The sequence below is a fragment of the Suricata suricatta genome, chromosome 9, assembly GCF_006229205.1.
Source record: "Suricata suricatta isolate VVHF042 chromosome 9, meerkat_22Aug2017_6uvM2_HiC, whole genome shotgun sequence".
Taxonomy (NCBI): Eukaryota; Metazoa; Chordata; class Mammalia; order Carnivora; family Herpestidae; genus Suricata; species Suricata suricatta.
In genome coordinates this window covers 134,686,366-134,701,640 of record NC_043708.1, presented here as the reverse complement: position 1 = coordinate 134,701,640, position 15,275 = coordinate 134,686,366, and the positions used below count along the sequence as shown (strand labels likewise).

General features: G+C 48.8%; 1 protein-coding gene across 4 annotated transcripts in view; it reads right to left on the bottom strand.

Moving 5' to 3' along the window:
- Positions 1–15,275, bottom strand: part of WDR93 (WD repeat domain 93) — a 44,356-nt gene that overhangs the window by 20,877 nt on the left and 8,204 nt on the right. For all 4 annotated transcript variants that reach the window (XR_003913134.1, XM_029951402.1, XM_029951401.1 and 1 more), the window contains 6 exons: positions 14,625–14,969; positions 13,693–13,885; positions 12,021–12,085; positions 5,181–5,259; positions 3,189–3,304; positions 1,743–1,781 (listed from right to left, as the gene is read on the bottom strand). Coding sequence is in view for 3 of the 4 variants with exons in the window: in XM_029951402.1 (XP_029807262.1) it covers positions 1,743–1,781; positions 3,189–3,304; positions 5,181–5,259; positions 12,021–12,085; positions 13,693–13,885; positions 14,625–14,927 (795 nt within the window). In the remaining variant the exon portion in view is untranslated. The remainder of the gene's footprint in view (positions 1–1,742; positions 1,782–3,188; positions 3,305–5,180; positions 5,260–12,020; positions 12,086–13,692; positions 13,886–14,624; positions 14,970–15,275) is intronic.

Sequence of the window (15,275 nt, the reverse complement as noted above, 5' to 3'; positions counted from 1 at the left end):
ATTATTAGAAGAAACCAAAGGAGAATTTATTTATAACCTTGGGGTAGGGAAAGCCTTCTTAAGTGAAATGGGTATAAAATAAAGGTAGAAAGTTCCGACTATCAAAACTTAAAACTTCTTTACAACAGAAAAGCATATAAACAAAGTAAAAGGAGAAACAACAAACTAGAAGAAAATGTTACAAGCAAATGATACAGGCAGGCAATTCAAAGAAAACCTCAGTGGCCAATTAAGAATATGAAGAGATCAGTGAAAATTACATGAGATGCCATTATTCTCCATTAGTTTGCACACACACACACACACACACACACACACACAGATATAATATCAAGGTCAATGAGGCTTAACTTAAAAATTTTTTTTAAACATCTTATTTATTTTTGAGAGACAAAGAGACAAGCTCAAGCAGGGGAGGAGCAGAGAGAAAGGGAGACACAGAATCTGAAGCAGGCTCCAGGCTCTGAGCTGTCAGCACAGAGCCCGATGTGGGGCTTGAACCCATGAACTGTGAGATCATGACCTGACCAAAAGTCAGACGCTTAACCAACTGAGCCACCCAGGCACTGTAATGTTTATTTTTGAGAGAGAGCTCATGTGCACACATACGTGTGCCCGCTTGAGCAGAGTGGGGGGGGGGCGGTGAGGGAGCAGAGAGGGGGACAGAAGATCTGAAGCAGGCTCCATGCCGACAGCACAGAGCCCAGTGCGGAGCTCAAACTCACAAAGCGTGAGATCATGACCTGAGTTGAAGTTGGGTGCTTAACCAACTGAGCCACCCAGGTGCCGCCAAAACTATATTTTTTAAAGTAAGTGGATATAAGAATATAATTGTACACTGAAATCGAGAAAACACACATCAAGCTAATAGTGGGGATGACCTGTGAAGAGGGCTGCTCTCTCTGAATTACCCGGCTTTTTCTAGAGTGATGAGCTCCCATACTGTTTGTATAATTTGCAACATAACGTAATTAATAAAGGTTGAAAAGAGAGGGGTCTAGAGAGACTTCCATTTGGGGTCACCACGACTGTAAGCCTGAGTCCTCCCAAGAGCAGAGCCCCTGGAAAGCATGGGGTGCTCTCGGCCTCCAAGGGAGAGCCGGGAAGCCCCCCGGGGAGGCCACTCTGATCTCTGAGGTATCCCAGGACAAAGATGAGCCCCCTGCCCCCCGCGAAACTTGGCTTGGTGGACTGGGCTGTTGTTTTGACAGGGGCAAATTGGGTTTCGTGGGGCCTGGGTTTAGGCATTTTAGGGGTCTCTGTAAAAGAAAGGACACAAAATTTTCAACATAACATGCCCATGGCCACCCTGATACCACCCAGGATGGGGGGAAAGGTGACAGGGGAAGTCTGAGTGAAAACAAACAGTGGTCCTAAGTGACTGTGGTTAAAATATTACTTTTGTTAATTTTACAAAAAAATACATGTGAACACGTTGGAAGGACCCCTCACGGGGCCTTGGAAGGGGCCATACCAGCGAGGGTCCCTGAAATTTAACCTCCTGTGCCTTCTTGGAAGCCCGTCTCTGGACAAATGACTTGGGTCAATTATCCTCAGGGATGAGGGACCGGTCTCCACGGGCATGAGGCATGAGATTAAGTCATGGAGAATCTGAAGAGAGGGCCGTGGTGGACCATTTTACTGGGATTCTTGATACTTAAAGTAACTTTCAAGTCATATTAAAAATCTGTGGCATGCAACTTGAATCTGTCTCCCTGGACATCTTCTTTCAAGTTCCTTACCGTTTCCAAATCATCCGAAGTCACGAAATCAAGAGTATTCTGAGGATAAAAAGTGAGAAATTAATTCACCCCGGAACTGGCGCGTTAGTTGGTTGCTTCTCGGTGTGTGGAAAGTGGGTGAATGATGAGAAACATCCCCTTTCCAAGGTCGTGTCCCAGCTGGATAATGAAGTAAGCCTCAAAAAATGTATCTGCGGGATAGTGACTATGGTACTGTTCCGCTGGTTCATAAGGTTGGTTAATAAGGAGCGGAAGGTATGTTCTTAACAATCCAGAAAATGATCATCTAGTTAATTCAAAAAAAACTTCATGCACAGAAGGATAACTGAAAATCAAGGTGGTATGTGGGGAAATGGCAAAAACGAGGTACAAGAAATACATTCCGGAAGAGCTTAGAGGAGGAGCAGCTCTGGGCTGGTAGCTCCCCGTGGTCAGGACCACACCCCTGCCCTGAGGACACGCCCTGGGAGGAAAGGCATTTGTCTGAGGCTGCGCAGCGGGCTCAGCCGCGCATGTGAGCCTCGGTCTCGCTCTTGTATGTTAATAATTTCACACGTCTTTAGCAGCTGGTACGGTGTGCTTTAAAGCTCACCCAGGTAATAAATGTTGATGGTGAAAAACGAGTCAGCGCATATCGGACGGATGAGCAGATCAGGTCTCTACATAACATTTACTGAGGAACCATATTTTAAAGACGCAGCACAAGACCCACGTATAATGAAACGGAACTGGGGGCCCGGGGCTGGCTCCAAGTGGTGGAGCACGCCCCCTCTAGATTTCAGGGTTGTGGTTTCGAGCCCCGTGTTGGACATAGAGATTATGTAAAAAAAAAAAAAAAAAAAAACAAATAAACTGAAATGGTAGCGTTCCTAATTTCTAAGAATAATTTGAACAGTGTGTGCGCTGTATCCCTATGTACTGAGAACAGCCTGCTTATTCCAGTCTGGGAAGTTCAGTGGAATGCAAGGCACGAACCAGATGGGGGAAAAATCACCAATGAGGCAGAGTCAGGATCAAAGACACCCCCGCCCCCCGGGAGATAGAGGGGAACGGCCTTGGTGCAGAGTCAGCTCTCAGACAAGAAACAGGTGGGGCTCCTACCTGTCAAGACACCTCTATTTTTTATTTTTCATTTATTTTTTATTTTTTATTTTTTTTGCAAAAGCAAAGGGCTTTATTACAGGCTTAGGCTCGCCGGGGCCTGAACTTGGGCTCACAGACTTTACTGGCGTGGTGGATCCATGCCGAGAGCCAAGACACCTCTATTTTTTAATATCTTATTTTAACTGAAGCAAATCGACTTTGGCGTCATGGCCGGCATGCCTGTTGTCCCCTCTCACAACCTCCACGGGGCCCATTCCTCTTGAAATTCCAAGGAGGATTTCACTGGGATGTGGGTCAAGGGTAGGGAGAAACCTGCCAGTGGAAAAGGGAGAGGTTTCCTACCGGTTGCAGCTGTTTGACTTTCTTCTTTGGATTTACGGCGGGTTGGGGGTGCTCCAGTTCCTTGACCCAAGACTCCTTGGGCAGTTTATACACGTCCAGCCAAACCTCTCCGGCGCCTGCGTTGGGAAACCAAGCAATCATTGAGCAACTGCGGGCAGGCGACAAGTGTCCTGTGAGGAACGGCCTATCTTCTCAGAACCCCTGGCCCGGAGACCCGCAGGCACCCTGGGAACGGCAACTTTGGCGAACTGAAGGAGATGATGGCATTGCAAGTCCTCGCTCGTGGAGAGCCCCTCCCGTCGGGCCTCCGCCGTCTGAAGGGCATAGGTCCCCTCATGCTCACAGCACTAAGATAAATAACCATTTTTAACCAAGCTGTGTGCTCTGCCTGGTGCCCGTGTGTTCTAGGCTCCAAATGGTAAATTCTACTGACATTTTGTCTTACAGCTTTTCCTGTCTGGGGAGGAAGGTGGTATAAACGGATTCAGTAACTGAGAGGGGCATGGCTCAGGGCTAGAATTGGGAGGGACCCCTTCCGAGCATTCTTCTGGCTGATGTTAGAGGAAGTCACAACCCGGGGAAGAGGCTGTGGGGCTTTAACTCGTCATGGAAACACACTCAGCTTCTGGACAGACATCCTGTCGACCTGGGGAGGCTTGCTTTCCCATGGTGTGGGGATGTGGCTAAGCGTTTCCTCTAAAAAGTAATCATCTGGACACCTGGATTTCAGACTTCCGGTCTCCAGACCTGTGAGAGAATAAATGTCTTTGGTTTTGAGCCACCCAGTTTGCGGTACTTGGCCGGGGCAGCCCGGGGAACCGCTACGGACTACAAAAGCTTCCTTTGATGCAGAAACCATTAGGAAGCTTATGTTTCTCAGGCCTCAGGGCACAAATATAAATAGAGGGGCACCTGAGTGGCTCAGTGGGTTGAGCCTCTGACTTCTGCTCAAGTCATGGTCTCAGGGCTTGTGGGTTCAAGCTCCACGCCAGACTCTGTGCTGACAGCGCAGAGCCTGGAGCCTGCTTTGGATTCTGTGTCTTCCTCTGTCTCTGCCCCTCCCCTGCTTACACTGTCTCTCAAAAATGAATAAACGTTAAAAATTAAAAAAAAAAAGAATATAAATAGAGGCCTGGACTTAACAATCAGGCTCACCATCACTTGAATAAAATACATCCCAGCACCACAGTGATAATTACAGCACGGAAGACCCAAGGATGGACGCTGGGATTGGTGGGCCATACTTTAAGAGGAAACAGCATACGTGCGTTGTCCCCAAATTCTTTGATCCTCCTACCTCTAGGAAGAGAGGGTTAGGTCCTCTGCCCCAGACTGTGGTCTGGACGTGGTGACTTGCTTCTAACAGTTTGGGAAGGGAAGTGTCTTATCCGTGGAGGAAGCCAGCACACAGCAGTTAAGTACGCGATGTCGCTGGCACACACATCCTGATGTTCGGTGACAAGAGGCCTTCGCCTGTGGCCTCTCCCCTAAATTCTTAACCCTGGTTGAATCACGAGGAAAATATCAGGCAAATTGAAACTGAGGGACATTGTGCAAAATATCTGATCGGTATTCTTCAAAAGTGTCAAGGCATATTCTTCAAAAAAGCGTCAAGGTCATGAAAACCAGAGTCCAAGAAATTGTCACAGGTGGTATAAGACGAAGAAGACACAATGAGTAAATATAATATGATATCCTGGATTGAGCCTTGGAATTAGTGGAAAAACTGGTGAAATATGGGGGGGGGACCCTTTAGTTAATAGTATTATACCAGTGTCCTTGCTTAGTTTTGACAAATGGTCACGTTAAATGTCGGCAGTGGGGAGATTGGGCGAAGGGTACAGGGCAAGTCTGGACCTATGTTTATAGCTCTTCTGTAAATCTTAGCAATGCTTCTGTAAGTTATTTCTAAATAAAGAGTTTGGGGGAAAGGTGGCTGTCTGGAAGAGACTACAGATCTGAACCTTTTCAACAGCCTTTGGTGAACCTTGCCTTGTAGGAGGAAGGCTGCAAAATCCCCTCCGTGAGAGATCTCCATCCTCAGACAGGTCGTTTGCTTGCTGGTATCGTCCTGAAGAGAAGACGGGGGCGGAAAGAGGGAGCTCAGCCTGAGGGCAGAGAGGAATGTGTTTCGGGGTCTTTTGGGGCTGACACCGGGGACCATAAATCCTTTTAAAGCTTGTGACACAAAACGCTGCCTCAGGCGGCTTCATACTTCCCACGTCTGTACAGGAGTTGGACGAGATCGTATGTAAAGAGGCAGAACTCGATTTTCTGCCTAAACGTTTTTGGACTCACTTCCTGGTTTCTTAGTTACCCCGGATGATTGTGGTGATTGCATTCTCTCCGTTCTCCTGGTCACATCTGCAGACTCGAAAGACCGGTGCCTGCACTCAGTTATTCAGGATGAGATGAAGTGAGTTCTACGGGACACTGAAAACTGGTCAGTTACTTGAAGGCAGGCTCTCTCTGGACCCGAGCAGGGCCTCCCTGGTCCCAGCTACTGTAACAACATCCCGTGGGCTGGACGGCCCACAGACAGTAAACCTGTGTCTCTCACAGTCCTGGGGGCTGGAAATCCAAGATTTCCACAGACTTCAAGAGCCTGGCCGATGCACGGCCGGGTAAGGGCCCGTGTCCTGGTTCAGGATCTCCTGCCTGCCACCTTCCCGGTGTGCCCTCACATGGTGGAAGGACTGAGGACACTCTCCCGGGCCTCTTATAAGGGCACTAATCCCTTGCCCTTGCCCTTGAAGGCTCTGTCTTCATGACCTAAACACCTCCCAAAGGCCCCGCCTCCTAATGTCATCACAGTGGGGATTAGGATTTCAACCTGAATTTGGCAAGGACATAAACATCCAGTCCGTAGCAAGTAGAGACTGACTGTAAGCCTAGTATAAAACCTACTCCAAGTTCAGTCAGGTGAGAGACTCCATGTTTGCGGTTGTCTGTGGCTTGCTTTTTTCTTAATTGTGTCTTTATAATAACAAAGAGAATTATTATTATTATTAGTAGTAGTAGTATTTTAAGTTTATTTTGAGAGAGAGGATGAGCAGGGGAGGGACAGAGACAGAGAGGACAGAGGATCCAAAGTGGGTTCTGGCCCGATGCAGGCTTCGAACTCCCAAACCTTGAGATCATGATCTGAGCTAAAGTTGGATGCTTAACCAACGGAGCCACGCAGATGCCCCAAAGATAAGTATTATTATTATGAAGACCTTTATTCAGGCTCTTTTCTGAGAGCTTGGAGCCTGGAGCCTGCTTCAGATTCCATGTCTCCCTCTGTCTCTGCCCCTGCCCCCTCTCTCTCTCAAAAATGAATAAACATTAAAGAAAAAGAACTTGGGGCACCCGGGTGGCTCACTCAGTTGAGTGGCCGACTTCAGCTCAGGTCATGATCTCACAGCTCATGAGTTCGAGCCCCACGTCAGGCTCTGTGCTGACCGCTCAGAGCCAGAAGCCTACTTTGGATTCAGTGTCTCCTTCTCTTTCTGCCCCTCCTCTGCTCACTCTCTGTCTCTCAAAAATAAATAAACATTAAAAAAAATGTTTTAAGAAAAAAAGAGAACTTCATTAATAGGTGCTTGCATTTTGTTAGCTTTTTTGAAAATAAAATCAAGTTGTAATGTTTTATTGCAAATTAAAATGAGGTGCTTAAAAATCTCAACTGGGCTAGATAGGAAACAATTTTAAGACCTTTTAAAAGGCATATTGAAAAAACCAGGCTTTTTGCAAAACCCATTTGGTATTACCAAAAGGAGACATCTTCAGGTAAAAATAAAAATTCAGGACACCTGGGTGGCTCCGTCCATTGAGCCTCTAGCTCTTGATCATGCTCAGGTCATGATCTTGCATTTGGTGAGATCGAGCCCCACATGGGCCTCTGCCCTGATGGTGTGGAGCCTGCTTGGGATTCTCCCTCCCCCTCTCTCTCTGCCCCTCCCCGGCTTCTGCACCCTCTCTTACAAATAAACAAACATAAAAAACCCAGATGCTGGCATAGATAATGGCACTAGTTCTAGTTGTCTGGTCAGTGGTAGAAAAACAAACGCTTAAGATCTTCAGCTCCAATTTTTCATTGGCCCCTTACTGCTAGGATTTCCTAATCATTTATTTTCTACTTCCCCTAACGCCCAGGCCTCTCCCCTCCAGCAACCACCAGTCACTTTGCTGTATTTAAGAGTCTGTTTGTTTCTTTTCTTCTTTGTTTTTGTTTTTTAAATTCCACATATGAGCAAAATCACATGTTATTTGTCTTTCTCTGACTCGTTTTGCTTTGCATAATACTCTCCGTCCATGTTGTTGCAAATGACAGGATTTCATTCTCTTTTTATGGCTGAATAATATTCCAGTGTGTGTGTGTGTGTGTGTGTGTGTGTGTGTGTGTGTAAAACATCTTTCGTGTCCGTTCGTCAGTCGGTGGACACTTTGGCTATTGTAATAATGCTGCAGGAAACCCAGAGAGGTACATCTATCTTTTAGAATTAGTATTTTCATTTTCTTTGGTTACGTCCCCACAGGTGGGATTACTGGATCATTTGGTGGTTCTGTTTTTAATTTCCTGAGGCGCCTCCATACTGTCTTCCACACCAGTTTGCATTCCCAGCACCAGCGCACGAGGCTTCCTTTTTCTCCACATTTTCGCCGATACTTGTTATTACTGTCTTTTTGAGTCTAGCCGTCCTGAGAGGTATGAGCAGCACCTCATTATGATTGCGATTTGCATTTCCCGGATGATGTGTCGTGCTGAGCACCTTTGCATGTGTCTGTTGCCATCTAGATGCCTTCTTTAGAGAAATGCCTGTTCGTGTCTGTGGCCCATATTTTAAATCGGATAATTTGGTTTTGGGGTGTTGAGTTGTATCAGTTCTTCGTACATCCTGGATCCTGTCTCTTTACCAGGTGTATCATTTGCAGATAGAAAAGTCGCATTCTGTAGGTCGCCTTGTCATCTTGTTGAAGGTTTCCTTCCCCGTGCAGAAGCATTTTATCTCGGTGTAGTCCAGGTGGTTTCTTTTCCCCCCGATCACGTCTTGTCAGAGGACTGAAAGGGGTGGTGGCACAGGGGTAAGCCTGTGTTTACTCGGGCCCGCCGTGCTCGGCCTGGGGAACCAGGAAGTCTCCCCTGAATTCTCGGCTGCTTTTGTCCCTTTGCCATCTTATGGCTTAGGTTGTCTGGGCGTTTGCATCAGTCATAGAAGTCGCGGGGTTGAGGTGGCTGCTGACCTCGGCTCTCATCTCCTTGATTTCCCCGGTACAGATTCGTCAACCCCCTCCGTCCATTCTCCCCGCACAGGGGCTTGGTGCGGTGTGGTGGGTGCCGGCGGGGGTCTCTGCCTGTGCGCAGGTGGGAGCTTGCCTGTGCTGGGCCCAGTGCTGCCGGGCCTGACTTTCGGGGGCACCCTCTGACCCTGCATTCCTTCCCCTGCTCTCGCCAGGCGGGAGTCCTGCTGGTGATGGCATGGAGGCTGAGCTGTAGACGGGGCCAGCAGTCATGGTGGCAGATGTCCGGTCCTGCGCTGAGCGCCACCAGGGCCTCAACACCTGCCACCTTGGCACACTTCCTCCTCCAACAGCATCCGACTCCACCGGTCTCGCCAGGTCCCACACCGAAAGCTCCCTTCCTGGGGTCACCCTTTATGGCAGTCTGCCATCCGGTACGTCCTCCTTGTTGTCCTTCCTGCTGGTGAGACCACATCTGTTCTCTGTGTGGTACCATCTGACTGTTCCCAAACCGTCATTGCCATGACCTCCTTGTCCCCGCCAGCAGGGGCCAGTGCTCCCTACGATGCGGCAGGTGGTGTGGGCAGGGGCCAGCTGTGACAGCGGTGGCTCCTCCTGGGGGGTGAGGGTCACTGGGCTGGCGCCGGCAGCGGTGGGGGTGGGGGGCTGCCCAAGGCTCTCGGAGCTCCATTGAATTCCTGCTACAGAGTGAGCTCTAATAACATCTTTTGATGAGAAGTTTTAATTTTTTAAATCGCTTTATTAGGAATATAATAACATATACTAACTACACTTGGTTGGTGTTTATTTATTTTTGAGAGCGACAGAGGGAGACAGAGCGTGAGCAGGGGAGGGGCAGAGAAAAAGGGACACACAGAATCTGAAGCAGGCTCCAGGCTCTGAGCTGTCAGCAGAGAGCCTAACATGGGGCTTGAACCGTGAACTGTGAGATCATGACCCGAGCTGTGACATCATGATGCGTAGCCGACTGAGCCGCCCAGGCGCCCCCTAACTGCCCGTGTTTAAAGTGTACAGTTTGCTGTTCTGACAGAGGGATATCCCTGAAACCATCGCAGGACCGTGAACATATCCACCGCCCCCCGTTTCCTCCTGCGCTTGGTTACCGTCCCCGCCGCCTCCCTCTCAGCCCACCCCAGGCAGAACCTGATGTTCTCCATCACTGTCTCGGTTTGTATTTTCTAGAATTTTATATAAATGGAATCATTCAGTATGTGCTCTTTCTGTTTCTGAGTTCTTTCACTCAGCGTCATTATTATAAGATGCATCCACCTTGTTCTGTGCCTTAATATTAATAGTTCCTTCCGTTGTGTGAGCAAACTGCAACTTACCAATCCACTCACATGCTGATGACTTGTGGGTGATTCCTGGGTTTTGGCTGTTACACACAGAGCTGCTTATAAACATTCACGTGCACGTATTTGTATGGAGAGACACTCTTATTTCTCCTGGGTGAATATCAAGGGGCCTGGATCGCATGGTAGGCGTGGTTTGACTTTTCAGAAAGACTGCCAGAGGGGCGCCTGGCTGGCTCCGGCGGAGGAGCGTGCGACTCTTCATCTCGGGGTTGTGAGTTTCAGCCCAACGCTGGGTGTAGAGATTAGTTAAATAAATAAATTAATTAAAAACGACTGCACTGGTACACTTCACCGCCAGCAGTGCACGCGGGGTGCGGCTGCTCTGGGTCTCTGCCAGCACTTGGTATGTCAGTCTTTTTAATTTTAGACATTCTCATACATCAGTGGTAGGTCACCGTGACCTTGACTTGCGTTGCACTAATGACCAAAGATGCTGAGCACCTTATTGTCTTTCCATATATCTTCCCTGGTCAGCTGTCTTGTCTTTTCAAATCCTTTGCCCATTTTAAAAACTGGGTTGTTTCTCCCCTTATCTTTAGGTTTGTGTTTTGAGTGTTGATCATGTGTTCTGGATACAAGTCATTTATCAGGTCTGTGATTTACAATTATTTTCTCTCCGTCTATTGCTTGTCCTTTTATTCTTTTACCAGGGTCATCTGCAGAAATCTTAAATTTAGATGGAGTCCAGTTTTTCCTGTTTTTCCTGAATGGATTGTGCTTTTGATGTTGTTGTGGCTAAAACCTTTTGGCCTACACCCAGGTCACAAGACTTTTTTCAATTTTTCTTCTAGAAGTTTTATGATTTTAGATTTTACATATAGACATATGACCCATTCCAAGTTAATTTTTGTGTGTGGTGTGAAAATAAGAAGGTTTTAACTTTGGTGAAGTCCAATACCAAGTTTTTCTTTTATACTCACTGCTCTTCAAGCTCTAAGAAATATTGTAGCAAATATATTTTCTTCAAGAAGCCTTTATGTTTAGACTTATAATCCATCTCAAATTAATTCTGTTTTAAATGTTTATTTATATATTTTTGAGAGAGCATGTGAGTGAGCACATGTACACACAAGCAGGGGAGGGGTTGACAGAGAGGGAGACACACAATCAGAAGCAGGCTCCAGGCTCTGAGCTGTCAGTGCAGAGCCCGACTCAGGGCTTGAACCCACAAACCACAAGATTATGACCAGAGTTGAAGTCAGATGCTCAACCAACTGAACCATCCAGATGCCCCTCAAATTAATTCTTGCATATGGTGCAAAGTAGGGCTGAGGTTCATTTTCCCTCCCACTTGTTTTATCTTTAATTTTTTTTTTTTGAGAGAGCGTGAGTGGGGAAGGAGTGCGGGGGGGGGGGGGACAGAGGATCAAAAGCAAATTCTGCACTGACAGCAGCGAGCCTGATGTGAGGCTTGAACTCACAAACCGTGAGATCATGGCCTGAACCAAAGTCGGACGCTCAACCAACTGAACCGCCCAGGCGCCCCATCCCTCCCACTTGCTAATCTAGCATTCTAGCATCATTTGTCGAAAATACATTCTCTTCCCCTCTGACTTGTTTTGATGCCCATCAATGGTGTTCTTTACAAGACAAACCGCAATAAACAATTTACAGTGGGTTCCCTTGAGTCACTAAACACTTTCTGAGAACCCACCGTATAGAGGCAGCGTGCCAGGAGCAAGGGACGTATGGGTGAACCGTGCCCCCGCCCTCAGGAAGGTGACATCCGAGAGAAGAAGCAGGTGTGGAGGGCGGAGAAGGTTGTGCTGTGTGGGGGGTGGGCAGAGGAAGGAGAGACCAGTCCTTTGGGCATATGAGGGAAAGTATGTCAGAGAAGGATATGTTGGAGCTGGTCTTGGAGGAAATGCAAGGAAGGAGGGAGCTTTAACAGGTGCACATGGGAGGCAGAGAGAACACTCCCAGCCAGAGGGACAGGGTGTGAAGCAGCCTGGAAAACAGTTGTGAACAGTTGTGGTGTAGGTTGGCCTGGGCCTCAATCTGGACTGGAGTGTCTTAGTCTTCCTCTCTGGACAACACGGGAAGTGAATCGGAGGCGTTCAGCATGTGCCCTTGGATGGGGGGCATCTCTTAATCGGCTCTCTTAGAGGAGACGCTCTGTCTAGAGAGTCGCTATCTTTCTACGCGAGGACGTCTGTCATCACCTCCATGTTGAAAGTAAATTTCCTCTGTGACCGCTCTTAGCCCCACGATAGGAGAAAGAACAGGGACTTACCACTTCATTGATGGCTTTGATTAGGACAAGTCCATCCTTATAAAAATAAAACAGTCGAGCAATACCTGAAACAGAAAAATCAGGGACAGACCCATGAGGCAGAGAGAAACTGGAATTTTAGATGTGAGTTTCCGAGTTATCGTCGTGTGCTCATGGGTTCTTGGCTTCCTCCCAGGCCCTCCACGGTCCCTGCTGACCTCAGGCTCCCTGCTTTCCTCCACCCCTGTCCTGACATGTTCAGCACATTCTCCCTCCTGGGTCCTCCCTGCCTACCCCGGCCCATCCTCTTGTCCTGGAAGCCTCTGGAAGACCCTCAAAACTTGCGCCAACACCCATAACCCAGAAGGGCGGAGCCAAAGGGCCCTCTGTGCAAGCAGGTCTAACTCAGCCCGATCCACACCCGAGGGATATCTGCTCCATGACCACAAATGCGCCGGGGACAGCGCCAGCGCCTCTGCCTGCAAGTGCGTTGCATCGGGGGTCACATGGACGTGAAGCCCAGCGGACACAATCCAGTGTGACAGATGCGATCCGATCTTTAGGCCACACTCCCGAGTATTAACACCCGCCTCCTGCTGCCCCAGGGCTGCGTGTGCTCACTTGGAATTCCTCCACTCAGACCACCAAGGCCTTATTCCCCGACGAGAGCCGTCAAGGGATGGCTTCCCCGTCCACCGATCATCTAAGGCGGAGAGGAGGGGTCATTTCGCTCCCCTCCCCACTCACATCTCCACTCTCCTACCCCGCACACGTCATTTCACCTCTCGCCGGGTTCTGCCATTATGTTTACCTTTTCATTTCTTAAACTTTTTATTTTGAACTCATCTGAGTTCAACCGAAACGTTGGACCCGAAGAAAAGCTGCAAAAACGGTACCGCGCTGCCGTATTTCCCTCACCTCACTGCCCCAACGCCGTGACCCAGCGCCCTTTTTCCTGTCATTGTGCCAGCCTGTGCCTCGGTTCAGACCTTCATCGTTTCTCTCTTCAGTGAATGCAACAGTTCTTGGTTTCCCTCCCTGCCTGTTATTATTTTTTTAACTGGCCAAAGATGGGCTTATTTGGGAATAGGAGAGAATCGCAATCCTGGACCGGCAGACTCCTGCACACCCACATCTCTGCAGACTCCTGCCATGGCGTCCTTCCTAAAATGCCAATCTGCTCAGGTCACTCTCTGGCAGAGACAGCGTTCCTTCCAGAACCCTCTCTATGGCTCTGTATACGACAGTCCTCATGAAGGCCTGACTCATCCTCAGGCTGAGGGAAAAGAAACAATCCCTGGCTTCTATGAGCAACAAGATTTCTGAGTGCCCAAAGGGTGGGGACTCTGGGTCCACGGGGGCTGGTTCAAATCCTGCCGGTGCCCCTTCCCTTCTGTGTTACCTCAAGTGAGTTATTTCACCTAATGCTTCAGATGCCTCTTCTGAAAAACAGGGATAATAAATTGTTCTTATCTCCTCGAGCTGTTGCGAGAGTGAAATGGGCCATGTGTAATGTTAGAATGGTGCTTGGCAGGCCGTCCTGTTCTGTAGATGTTGGTTAATGCTACGTGGCCAGGGAGAACCCTCCAGGTCTGGCCTCACCCCTACCTGGAGAGGAGTTTTAGTTGAACGGTCTATAGATATCTATAAATTAGGCCAAATAAATAAGTAAATAAATCAGCAGAACGAGTACCCGTTTCATCCACGGGGGCAATCAGTATGTCAGTCCCCAGATCTGTGGCCCAGATGGAAGTGACGTCCACCTTCAGTTTCTCCCAGACATGTAGTCGTCTGGCGTCGTACAGATCGTGGATGGAGAAGCCTCTGGCTCCTCCAACGAACACGTAGTCTTGGGAAACAACCATACAGTTTGGTATTTTGTCAAGCTTGGAAGACAAAAAGCAAAGAAAAAGAGGAATGATTTTCAGCTGCCCCTCCCCCGCCCCATCTGCAAGAATACGAGCTGACTTTTCAAAGAGGCACGCGGGCCCTTCCCGGATGCAGCATCGCCCCAAATGGTGCTCATGTGACTATCTTGCCCAAGCTTCAAGACAGCTGCGGGAGGAGCTGTAGCCAAGGCACCGGCAGATTCTCAACCATCAAGCAAGAGGGTGATGAATACGTTCAGAAATATTCTTAAATAGTAACAGAATGTGAAAGGCTTTCTGTATAACCTTCCACTGGCCAGAAGACCCATTTCCCCCTGGGCAATGACGAGATCCATTTTCATCAAAGATGGCATGCCTGTCATCTTTCAAGAATGCCCCTGTCTCCCTTGGGGGACTCAGTCGGTTGGGCGTCCAGCTTCAGCTCAGGTCACGATCTCGCGGTTCGTGGGTTCGAGCCCTATGTCAGGCTCTGTGCTGACAGCTAGCTCAGAGCCTGGAGCCTGCTTCAGATTCTGTGTCTCCCTCTCTCTCTGACCCTCTCCTGCTCATGCTGTCTGTCTCTCTCTCTCTCTCTCAAAAATAGATACAACATTAAAAAAAAATTTAAATGTATTTAAAAAAATGCCCCTGTCTTATTGAACGAAGGTTCCTCGGAGGAGTTCCTTCCCCGGATCAGGCGTTTTCAGGTATGAGTCCTCAACTGGGAAACAGGGTCTCCTGGTCCGCAGCCTCATACCTTGCTCTCCACGAGCGGAGGGAGGCTGGTGGGCTGGGCCCGGCCACGCTCCGCTTCCCTCGCCGCGTGCTTGCTCATGATTACTTCCCATGTCTGGTCCAACAGCAGGTTCACCATCTTGTTGATCATCCGGTAAGGCTGGGGCAGGGAGTCTGCCTCCTGCTCTGCGTCTTTGAAGTCGAAATCCTCCTCATCGTCCTTAGGCCAGTCCTGCTCCTCCAGGGACGGCACCTCCAGCAGCACCCTTCCTACAAAGCTGGAGAACCTCGTCTTACGGACGTTACTTCCTTTGGGGGATGACATCACAGAAGCGGGCCCTGGAAACGCCTATGAGACTCTGAAACGCTGATAAAGGAAGCAAGCAAAGGTACTCTGAGCAACAGGGGAAGTTACCAGAGGACAGCACATCATCCTTTCTAGCCCTAAAACGGGCCCGTGGGGGCTGTTTATTCCAGAGATGGGCACTCTCCTTATTTATCACAGGACTCTTCCTATTAGTATAGGTATCACGTGCGTGTGGATATGTGCTCTTCCTAGGAGTAAGGACAGCGGCGGAAACGGGCATTGACAAGTCCCATCTTCCAGGCCGGCCCAGGGTGACGCGTGTGCGGTATGGAGCAGGGGGAGGACTTCGGTGGCCTGGTTGTCCGT